The 12,071-nt window shown below is 41.0% G+C and overlaps 1 protein-coding gene across 1 annotated transcript in view; it reads left to right on the top strand.

The window, feature by feature from the left end:
- The window catches only part of LOC104490249 (hypoxanthine-guanine phosphoribosyltransferase), a gene marked incomplete at its 5' end in the record, with an annotated part of 16,997 nt that extends 6,239 nt beyond the window's left edge, over positions 1-10,758 (top strand). Inside the window, 6 exons of the mRNA XM_010132510.1 lie at positions 969-1,034; positions 2,006-2,023; positions 4,372-4,454; positions 6,752-6,798; positions 9,290-9,366; positions 10,010-10,758. Coding sequence (XP_010130812.1) covers positions 969-1,034; positions 2,006-2,023; positions 4,372-4,454; positions 6,752-6,798; positions 9,290-9,366; positions 10,010-10,057 — 339 coding nt within the window. The remainder of the gene's footprint in view (positions 1-968; positions 1,035-2,005; positions 2,024-4,371; positions 4,455-6,751; positions 6,799-9,289; positions 9,367-10,009) is intronic.
- Positions 10,759-12,071: the final 1,313 nt, after the last annotated feature.

Below are 12,071 nucleotides of genomic sequence, written 5' to 3'. Positions count from 1 at the left end.
TTCCTGGGGTTTGGGCAGAAGCTACTGGTTTGCTGCATGTCTGTGCAGTTGTGCAGCGCTCTCGAGCTTCAAAATGCAGCAGCAAAATAATATTGTTTTTCTAAAAAGAAGATGTGTGGTAAGGAGCGATGAGAATAAATATCAATAAACATTATTAACCTTCAACTGAAACGATTAAATTATGGAATAATGTCCTCTCTAAGTGGTACAATAATAACCATATCACATCTAATATGAACTGTGAGACACTCTCAAGGTTTAGGCAGTTGAATGACTCCAGATAAACTGCAGAGCTCTGTGAAGCACCACTAGCAGCTGGTTTTAACTTTCTTATACAGCAGTTCATTTATGTTTGTATCATAGTTTAGTTTCACTGAAGCAAAGTGCTGCCTTCTGTTGTTGATGTGCCTACGTGGCTGTTCAGTTACTAGAAGAAGAAATTAGATTTGTTACCAATATTTGTTTTAAGCAAGGCAAACACAAGCTTTTTTGTTATCTCTGTAGCTTACTGAATAACAATCTGTGCCTTGTTTGCTACCTGTTGTTGTGATGATTGCTTACTCTTTTTCAAAGAGTAGGCTCTCTAAAGCATTACAGTTTAAAATGTAAATTACCAGCTATGTAGCAGCAGGAAGCTTGGAAAGGCAGTGCTTCTTGCCTTATTTCCATATCTGCAGGGAATGCTTAGCAAAGTGTATCTTTTTAGATACATGTGTATATATAATGGTTACGAGCGAGATGATGATGCTTGTGTTTATGCAGATCTCTTGTCAAACAATCTTTAATCTGAAATACCATCTTGGAATTTGATCACTTGTAATTTCTTAGTTAATAGAGAGACGCTGTCGGTGCTGTGTTTCTGAAAGCATCAACATTCACTGGTTATGTACTTTGCAGTTTTGGTATTTACTGGAAGAAATAATTATTTTAATTCTGCTAATGTTAATGCTCGCCTTCCTCTTTCTCAGAATGATCAGTCAACTGGTGATATAAAAGTCATTGGTGGAGATGACCTCTCAACCTTGACTGGAAAGGTATGGCTCTCTGCATGCTTAAAACCAAACAAAACCACCAAAGAACCCCCACACCTGCATGGTTTTAAGGCTGCTCTTTTAGTGTGTGATGGTCGGTTTAAAAAATGAAAATGGAGATTTCATTGAAATATTTGTCACTGTGTACAAGGGAAGTGGATAAGCCGCACCAAAGCCTCAGTTTAATTTGAACTTAACAAAGAAACCTCCTATTCACTGTCTTCAGTATCAGCAAAGTTCTGAATTTGTTTTTCTGCAGTGCTGAGAAGAAAAAAAAATGTGTGGGTTTTAGTCTCAAACTACCATTAAAAGAGAGTGGCATTATTTACTTGCTCTGTTGGATGTTTCACTGAAGCAGTGGTGGGAACTTATGCTGTCGAGAGGCGTAACGTGCAGTCCAGGTTAGGGACACAGGTTCCTGTTACAGACAGTGACAAAAGAAGGAAATGGGAGAACGGGGAATCTGCTCTTCTCCAGTGACTCTGTGGAGATCGTTGAGCTCGGTGTCTGGGGTTGAAGCATCAGTGCCTCTGTGCTCTCAGAACACATTATTTTCCCCTCCTCCTTACACACATGTGACGTTTAAGGCATGTGTGTCACAGATCTGCATAAAGGGCGTAGGTATGACAGAATCGAACGTCTCTATAGTTTGCTTTGCTTCAGAATACGAATTGTGTAGGCTCCGGTTTGATCTCTTGTGCATACCTCTAGAATTCCCAAAGTCTAAATAATTTAAAGACCACTTTGTACTCAGCATGGGAGGTTGAGGAGAATCTCATTGCCAGCTAATTTTTGTTAGGGCATCAGAAATGTTTACTACGTAGATTTTGCTGTTATATGTGTAAATGTACATGAATAGTGGTACAAATATTTAACTGCAATGAAAATTAATGAGTTATAGAGTTTAATAGATACAAAATTTGGCATATTCTCTAGATATTAATGGATTCTTTTTTTTTTTCCCTCCCCACCAGAATGTGTTGATTGTAGAAGTAAGTATTACGTTTCACTTTGAACTTCTAATGCGTGACTGGTAAAAGAGCTCTAACAGCAGTTGTTCTTAAGCCAGAAAACCTACAGTTTCTGATTTCAGGCTTCCAGCTTCTGATTCCGGACCTGAATTTTGCAAGTGGGCTCTGAATTTGAAATTATCCATGTTTTGAATTCTCAAATCGCATTCAAGTGCAAAATTTAACAAGGAAAATATCCATGTAAAATCATTTGCATTTGCTTTCAGTTTTCTGGGTTTCTGTCAATTCTAAAATTTGTTCATTTTGTTGCATTTTTTTTCCTCATTAATTTTTAAAAGTATGCGGAACGAGGTTGAGTTATTAAGCTTATTATTGTTCTGGGTTTGTAACAGCAAGCTGGGAAATTAAACTGCAGGGGTAGAAGGAGGTTCCTGGTACGAATATCCTATACATGAAAAACAGCCCTAAGCCCAACGTCCCTGTGTGTAATTTGTTTAGAGAGGAGTTGGCATAGAGGATGCTAATTCTCAGAGAGCCTTTTGCAGTTGCTGAATTCCCGTGTCTGTCTCATCCTGGTTCTTGGATGGTACCAGGTACAGTCCTCCTCCGTTAGGTTTCCCAGTAGGTGCTGTTGCTTAGTGCTTGCTTTCATGCCTCTTTCTTGACAGCCAGTGTTGCTTCTGTTCAGTAAGTATCGCTTTGATGAGGGATGTTTTCCGGTAAGGTGACCGGTTTCAGGACAGGGAAGCAGCAGCAGCAGCAGACAGGAAAAATGGACGTGCAACCTCATAACGTCTTAAAGCTCCAAATAACGGAAGCGGCTTGTTTGTAAGCAAGCAAACAGCCATGGCAACTGACTCAGCAGCCGAAGGAAAGGATGTTTCCTCTCCTGAAGTGTCTTTTTTTTATGTTGTGATCTTCTGGCTGTTTGGGTTTGGTTGGTTATTTTGTTAATTTGAGAAGGTTATATTATTCCACAGGAAACACGTTCAGTTTCAAAACTCCTACCAAAATAGTGTTTATGCAGCAGTCATCTGTGTGACCAGTGGTGTTCTTTGACGTGTATTTTGCTTCAGGTAGGCAGATGTGTTTGATTATGTATCTGCTCCATTTCGGATGAATGTATGTCTTTAAAGTCCCAGGCAGCTAACTAGGTTAGTTTCTCATTTTTTCAGTGAGTCATCTATCCAGTGACTTGTCTTACACGTTGTCAAATACAAACCCTTTTACTGATCACCATTTTAACTGTCAGACAATAAAAATGCACATCGATTGTAGGTTTAATGTGCACCAGAGCACTAGGCTTTTCTATACAGCATCTTTTCAACAAACAAAAGATGAAAAAAAATCTGACCAAAATAGAGATTCAGCTCCAGTAAACAGATATTCATACAATCCAAACTCAGTAATAGTTCTGGTTTTGTTTTAGAGCATGGAAGTATCTACTTCTGTTTATTTGACAACATTTATTTTTATCTATATCCGTTTGTCTTTAACTTTTCTTGAGTTTATAACCATGATTAAAAGCATGAAGTGTTAAAGATGGTATGCTGACGGGTGCTCTGATGAGTGTTTTGTTCAATTTCTATTTTAATTGGGAGTCATGGGAAAATGAGCTGAAACCAGGACATTGCTGCTTCTGTTCTCCTTCACTTCAAACAGACTTGATTTCAGGCCAGGGCAAGGACTGTCCCTTTAAAGATCTTGTGATTCTTTCAGTCCGAATGAGGAGCCCGTTTCTGATGCTTCAGTAGCAAGCCATATATTCTTTTTTTCTGCTTATATGTGCAGTGGATGGGATTTAAATGGTGTGTCAAAAATAATTTTAGTGTCTTTGAGTATGGACTTTAGGACTGCACCCAAATATTCCCAGTGCAATTTCTTCAGCTGTTTCTTGGAACTGCAGTGTAAATTACACGCCTTTTTCTTTTCTTGCAATAACGGGTTGTTTTGCCTATTTTCCCTTCTTACTTTTCTTCCTGTGGTACACATCTGTCTCTGTGACCGAGCTCAATGGCGAGACTAATGTTACTCTTACCATATTTGAATTAAACACCATTTTGCCTTAATAGCTGCAAGAAGCACAAGCCATAAAATGCCCAAAAGGAGCCAAGAAGGTCGGAGTTCAGTAACTGCTTTCAAAGTCATGGTTATCCCCAGCAATTAAGAGCTATTGTTAATGCGTGTGAGCACTTCACCGAGCGTAGCTGCGTGAGCACAACATGATGTTACATGTCACCTGTATTTGATTACGAACTGTATTCTGGCATACTTCTGCGCTATTGCAGATGAGCAGTTTCTGTGGTAGAAACTTGAAAATGCTCTGACATGTTTAATATTCTTTCTTACATGAGTTTTTTTGTTTTCAGGATATAATCGATACTGGTAAAACAATGAAAACGTTGCTGTCTCTACTTAAGCAATACAATCCAAAGATGGTGAAAGTAGCCAGGTAAATTTTTAATGTTGATTATTTGTGCTGTTATTTCACTTTAAGAATGACACACAGGAGGAAAAAAAAGTGTAGGATACATTTCAATGGAAGAGAAACAGGATGGAACATTTCTGCGGGAGTCAGAGAGTCACACATGATGCGATCTGTTGGAGTTTACTATTTGTTTCAACTCCAAAAGCACTATTGCTTGTTGTGAGAGCATACGTTCGATACAGCTGGCAGAGACACTGTTCTTTCCAGTCTCACGGCTGAAGAATTTCAGTGCTTCCGAAGGGGATACCTTGCGCGTGCCTGGTATACGTCTTGCCTTGTCATATTATAGTAAGATTTGTGGGGTTTTACCACTGAAGCCCAAGTTAGGTTTAGAAGTATGTGGAAGAATATAAATTTGGGGGGCTCTAAAAAGATACTCTCTCAAGTTGGTAGAGGTATTTTCAACACAAATTTAATTCATAAATATTGACTTTTATTTGAGAAGGGGATAAAAAAATCAGTGTTTGTCATTGACCTGTATGTGATATCTATCCAGATGTGTTTATTCTGGCTTGCGCTGTCTGCAAGTTGAGTTTACTTCAGTGGGGAACCTGTGCCAGGGAGACCTGTTTTAGTTTCCCTTCTTTAATTGTAGAATTAAATTTGCACTAACATTGTTTGTGTAGCGTGCATCGTGCAGCTGAGCTTTAGAGGTCATTCTGTGAGAGTTACCCAGCCATATGCTCTTCCAGGCTTTTCTACTTAGTTACATCTTTAATCAATTAGCTTCAAAACATTTTATAATTAAATAACTTACAACTAACATGAAACACTGAGGATAACATTATGTTATTAACCAATAGCACTATTCTTCCTACTTCTTAAATTGCATCTTTTGTGCTGCTATGCTCTGGTTCTGTATTTTACAATAAAAGCGTAATGTTTGCTAGGGATTAGAGAGAGAGCAGAGCTGTGTGTAATATCTAATCACTTGTGTTGCCATAACAATGTCAAAGCAGTGGTTAGACATAGGAGAACAGCTCCTCTTGCTGATAATCTGGAGGTGACCTGCTGAAGGTGAGGTTGTGGAGGATTTCTCCCCGGCCGTATTAAGCGTGCCAAATTTATAATCCTTGGCACTGTACACTGCAGTGTACATCACAAATGTGATAGAGGATGAGCAAAGTCCAGTTACCTGTTGCAGTAATGTGGGTCTGCCAAAGACCTGAGCAGGTAAACATGATCCTTGTAGAGAGTCTGAAGTATAATATTCTTAGTTACTTCACTTTCCTCTCTTCTCTTTCTTCCCTCTTTTTTTTTTTTTTTTGTTTGTTTGTTTGCAGGGGAAGCAGGGAAATGTGAATTAATGCTGTTAATGATTTTGGGGTTTCTTTGATCAAATCCTACACCAGTTATCGTAGACTAAGGCTCACAACCAGAAGTTTCAGAAAATGTCTAAAATTGAACCCGACTCTGACAAATGAAGCCCTACTTTCGGGGGTGATCCAAGGAGGGAAGGAGGGCTGTGCTTAATGTGCAGAGTTATGCTGACCTGTCTTTACATTCAGCCATCACTTTTCCTCCCAAAGTCTCTGATCTCAGAGACAGGCAAATGTCAGGCCTGTGGGGTTATCTTCTAAGAGAAGGAGACACTTCTAAGAAGTGCTTAACAGAATAGTGAGCAAATCAAATTAAGCTTGCAGGGCATTTCTCTCTTCCACAATACCCTCAGCTCTGTATCTCCATGCTTTTTACACCTCTGACTATTAATGCTGGGAAAGTGGAGCTGGATTGTATCACCCGATCATCAGAACCAATTCCGTTTTCTTTATGGGGGTAATTAGTACTGCCAGTGAAAAACAGTGAGGACATGTTGTGCAAGTGCAGTTGAGGTTGCCCTTCAGCAGCCAATCCTCCGCTTCATTATACTAATGCTTTTGAAAAGAGCTTGGTTGGTCTGGCCAGATCATGAGCCGTCACCTCTTTAACGATAAGCTAAATTGTGCCTGAAGTTCCTGGTGCACATAAAACCCCATTACTTCACTTTTCACTATGAAAATCCATCCAGGTCAGTGACCTCTAGCTTTTTCTTCAGTCCTGTTAGTTATCCTTTAGGCTGCGAACCATTCACGATTCCGGGAAGTTCCGATTTGGTCATTGTGATCAGCTGCACATGCAAATAAAATGAGAGTTTAAAATGTATGTAGCTTTCAGTTATGCACATTTAGGCCAAATTCAGCTTGTCTGACATCAAAACAGTCCCATATATTTGTACCTGGTGCTTTTCCATGTTTCAGTTTTATATTGGTTTTATTTGACAGTTTGTTGGTAAAAAGAACTCCTCGAAGTGTGGGATATCGGCCAGACTGTAAGTGACTTTTTGACAACTGTTATTAATTTTCAAGAGTATGTCAATGTTTTGTGTACCCTTTGGTCAAAGTCCAAGAATGTTCCAAATGAGTTTTCACTAATGATTCTTAATAGATTTTGCTCTTATTTAGGGAAATGAAATACTTGGAATGCGTTTTGACAGAGTTAATCTGGATTTGGTCTGACCCTTTTTTTCCTTACCATTTTGTAACATTTGGCTATATGAAAAGTAAACGTTGAGGTCATGGTCCAGGTTACACCCTTTTCATGTGCAAAGTCTCCCAGCTTGCATGTAGTCCAGTGCTTTGGTCAGCAAAATCTGCTGGATTTGCTTTTGACACTTTGGGAAGTGGTTTGGACGCCTGAAGTCAGCCACCTCATGCCGTTTGGATGTCCCCAGGAGTGTAGAAGGACCACACGGGGCAGCAGGTCTGATAAAAATTTACAGTGGTAAGATGCCTGGATTGGTACAAACCAGTTATGTCTGGGAGTCTGAATTACAACCTTGTCTTCTCCCATCTGTCCCAAGACCATAAAGACAGGAGTAGCATCAACAGCAGATGGTGGTGCTAGAGTGGCGGCTCCTCCTGCCTTGGGAAGGGCTGTGTTTTAACCCTGTTCCAGAGGCTAAATTCCTGTTAAGCTGGACAGGTACTTTCACTATGGAAGTGGAGTGAATTTAGCAGCAGAATCGCATCCTCTTCCTCCTCCTCCCCATGGCTGAACAGTATTCTGGAACTGAAGTTTTTCAATGCCTTCAGGCTTAGTTGAGATGTTCCCCTTAGTCAGGGATGCCTCTCGTTCCTGAGATCTTGTTATAGGCTTAGCCGGGTTAACGGTCGGCCTTCCGAGCATCCCGCAGCAGATGACTTGTTTTGCCATCTGTCCGCAGAGACAACCTGTTCAGTGCAGCACACGTGAGCTCTGAAAGAAGAGACAACAAGGCAGTAACGGCTGGGCCTCTGTTTTATCCTGTATTGAGAGGCCAAGCAGATGCTAAACATCGCCTTAACTTTTCCACAAGGGCACCCAGCTTTTTCTTTGAACTATACAAATTTTCCCCCTCATTTTTTTTTTGCAGACCCTCACTGTAGCCAGGAAGAGAAAAACCACGCAGCTTTCCTGGACTCGGGAGTCTTTCATTTTAGCATGAGGGAAGAAAGTAATTCTGAAATTTTATATTATATAATGTAATATTTTTTGGTCATTTTATATAGTGTGTGGACCGGTTGGACTGATAGTGCCTGACCACCTCTGCTAGAGCTGTTTAGACAATCTGTGGAATAGCAGGTGTCCTCTTTTTAGGCAGTTTGGGAAGAAAAAAAGAACCAAACACACAAAAAAAATCCCACCTGCTTCTCAAATCTGCAAGTGATGCCATACAGAACAGAGCTCTTTGCTCCTCACTATTCTCTCTACCACAAACCCAGCATCTAAGCTGTGCTTTAGCAGTCCTAGGATATTCCTGCGTATCTGGCCACTGCGTGTGAGTCGCAGCCATGGAGTCCCTCGAGGCAGGTCCTCCAAGGCAGACGGCTAGTTTTCCTGCAGAGCTGGGGTTCTGCGATTACCGTCACTCTGTGCTCACTCTCCCAGCCCTTCACAGAAAGTCCCACTGGACTTGCACGTCCATCGCTGTGAAGGAGCTCCTGACTGAACCTGCCTACTCATTGTGCCTTTGCATGATGCAGACCACTAAGGCAGCCTGTGAGTACAGGAAGGATGGGCTGTTTGAAGCGGGACAGAAGAGAGGAGGGGAATTCAGATTAGGGCACGACTAAACCAGAATGTCGAGTCTAGACATCAACTCCAGTCAGTGGCAAAAACTAATCATCTGGAACATTCGTTGCTCTGGGAAGCTGGAGGCAGAGGCCCCTCTCTTACTGTCTCCACGTCCTTCTTACCTGCTACAAGAAAGAGTTAGCAGCCTGCAGTGAGGTTCTCTCTTCTCAAACATGAAACAAAATGTGTAAATGGTTTTGCCGTGTGTGGCACAAAAAGCTGCTCTTCCTGCAGCCCTACCCGTGGGCTTCTGAACCATACTGTGAGGGCGACTTGTGCTGTGCTCACCAGTTCCTTCCACTGCTTCTGCACTGGCGTGTCAAACACGTAGGAAGTGCTGGGAAGTATTGACTCTTTTTGTATGTGTTCATAAGGTTGCAGGAAATTTTCAAGGAATGTCACGTTCTGATAATAATGCCCAGTCTGCAGATTCAAGTGCTTCCATTAATTTCTTGCCGACTGCATGCCAGCATCATGCTCCTGTGTGGTAATCAGTAATTACATCTATTTAATTTTGCTTTAGTTGGTAAATCAACAAAGTTAAGGTAAAATTTCAAAAGACCTGGAATATTCATCTGAGGGTACTTGAGTGGAAGGAAAGAACCGAGTTTGGATGCTTGCATATGTATGGAATTCCAGATTACAGCTGTAGTGAACTCTAGGAAGTTCTTTTCTAACATACTCATGACTTACGGTCTTTTTTTCAGTTGTTGGATTTGAAGTGCCAGACAAATTTGTTGTGGGATACGCCCTAGATTACAATGAATACTTCAGAGATTTGAATGTAAGTAATTTTTCCCATATGTTTTTGTCCATTTAAAACTAGGGAGGAGGAAGGAAGGGAAGTCTCCTCATATCGCTCTCCCTCCTCAGTAAATCATGTCTCGCATGCAAAGTCGTTCTGTTGGTGGTGCAACAACAAGAACAAACCCTGGAGCTGCAGGACAGCGTTTTGGAGCTCTTGTGGAACGGAAATGTGTTCTGCTGCATGCAGAATGGAGGCCACACATCTCCTGTCAGCTTGAGAGAACATAAAGTTCATGTGAAGTTTCTTACCTTACCAGACATCTGCAGCAAATAAGCTCATTTGCTTAGTTACGAAAGAGTCAGAGAAGAGAGACCTGGGAACTTCAGAGGGGTTCACTTTTTATTCTAAGTCATTAATTCTTTGTCTGGGTCTCACCCGACCCAGCAGGCATTGGGTGGGGCAATTAGCGGGGGAGAAAGAAGAAAATGTTGAGATTTTAGACCAAAAAAAGGCTGAAGTTGTTCTGCGTAAACAGTATTGCGAGATTCTTCCATCCTGAAACATGCATCGCGTGCTTGGGTGGTTTTTTTTTCAGAAGCTGGTTACTGAATACGCGTGTCAAACATCGGTCTCTCCCGTGACTTCTCTAACAGGAGCTTTTTATTTTATTTTGTTTCAGCATATCTGTGTGATCAGCGAGACGGGGAAGCAGAAGTACAAAGCGTAGTTCAGGTGCTATGACAACAGAGCTTTGAAATGTTTTGTTTACCGAGTCCTCTCTTTCACAGGCTTCAGCTCTGGTACACCAGCTAAAATCATAGAGTGCCCCAGCCCCAGTGTCATTTGCTTACTATAATTTATTGCATGTACAATGTAAGAGCTCGTCTTGTTCATTTATATTTTAGAAATGTATACGACTAGTGCAGCTCTGCACACTTCTTATTTTGATTTGCACTACGACTCTTCCGACTGTTGCTGCCCCTGGTTGGGTTGTGCTGTTTGTGAGCTCCAGAGTCTAACTCTTGCAGTGGTAAATTGCTTAAACCTCATCAACCCAGAACTGAAATAGTTCAAGTACTGTAAATGTCAAACATTTTATGATAGGGAAATCTATTAGTAATATTTTTAAAATCTGTAATTTAAGTTTTATATTTTAATGCACAAATGTGATTGTGATCGATGGATAGTTGCACCTTTGGGTGTTGTAAAGCATGAGGAGCAGCCAGTTACAGTATCTGTAATCTCCAAGGAGCTCGTTCAAATCTCCTGGAGTTGCCTTATTGCTGTCAAGGAAGTCTGGGTGAAAAACGTCTTTTTTTTTTTTTATTATTTTTTTATTTTTAAGGAGATGGAATGACAAAGAATGTTTAAAATCTAGTTTTAGTTGAGCTGCCTATTTCTGTTAGATACTTTTTCTCTGAAAACATCCATCAGTCAGTGGAATTGCCTTTTAAATTTAAACAATTTTAATATATTTGTGAAAAAGTATTGTAATGTTTACTTTATAAGATCTGCAAAACGAAGTACTTTAAATAAAGGCTGTCTCTTTAAAATCAGCCCCATCCATCTATGCCACTCATTCTGTATTAAAGTGCTCTTGAAATTTTCTTCTCAGTAATATTTTTCGGAAGTGTTTCTGACAGTGAAGGCAGACTCTGCATTTGTTATCTTTGTGGAGCTTTTGGTTCGCGTTATCCTCTCGACGAGAGAGATGATGAAGTGCTGAGGGACGATACTGAAACACTTGCGCGTTCTGTAACCAAACTGTATTTCAGAGAAAATGGTTTAAGCACTGTCCTTTGTTCTGTTCTGGCAAAAATGAAGAGTGGAGGTTTTATGTTCATTAAACAAACACACATGGGAAAAAAAAAAAGCCCGGAGCCAATTTGTAAGTAATGGTTGGGGTTTGTTTCATTAACAGCTCTGGGTCGAGTTTAGCTCTAACCACCGCAGCCCGCCACACCTCGGCCGTGGGCCCTGCCTGTCGGTCCCTCAGCTTACGTGGTTCTTGTCCCTCTGCACGTGGGTGCTTCCACCGTACACTCAGATTTCACGCTGCCCAGTGCTTCAGCCAGGATGAAGGTTTTTGGAAAGATCTTTCTGTGGTTTTGGAGTTTGAGTCTTGTTTCTGTACTTGCACAAGTACTGCACGTTGTCCATCCATGGCGTGCTCAGCTACAGCTGTAGCAGGTAGTCGAAGACCTAAAATCTGAACAATTTACACACCGTGATGAACATCAGCTGGCTGCACTGTGCAGGAGATCTGTTTGTAAATCAAAACTGTCATTAACAAATCCTAGAGCACTGGTCGTAATTATACTACACCTCTGCGATGTTACAGTGAATGTTCCAAAGAGCTTTTTCTCTCAGTGCACTGCAGAGACTGATTGCATTTGCGATGTCCGAAATACTGTTTGTGACCGCGCCTTTGCAAGAACCTGTGCTGTCGCTGGGACAACGTGCTGCAAAACACAAGGTGCATCTCCGCGGAGACACCAAAGACACACGGAAAAGTATAACCCCCCTTGAGCATTACTGTATCTGCTCAAGTTTTCGTTAGTTCTGGTTGAACTTTAGGTCTCATCGTAAAAAGCAGAGTTTTCTTCAACTTTCCTCACAGTTCCTACTTCACAGTGTGTTGTAAAATAAATTTGCAGTGTCTGGAGATTACACTAGAGAGGTGATTTAAAAGTACCTCCTTACACATGAGAACAATGAGAATTGATGATGTTTAGTATCTT

This window comes from Buceros rhinoceros, unplaced genomic scaffold, assembly GCF_000710305.1.
Source record: "Buceros rhinoceros silvestris isolate BGI_N320 unplaced genomic scaffold, ASM71030v1 scaffold18803, whole genome shotgun sequence".
NCBI classification, from domain to species: domain Eukaryota; kingdom Metazoa; phylum Chordata; class Aves; order Bucerotiformes; family Bucerotidae; genus Buceros; species Buceros rhinoceros.
The sequence above is the reverse complement of the archived record's forward strand: the minus strand, read 5'-3'. Positions and strand labels throughout refer to the sequence as shown.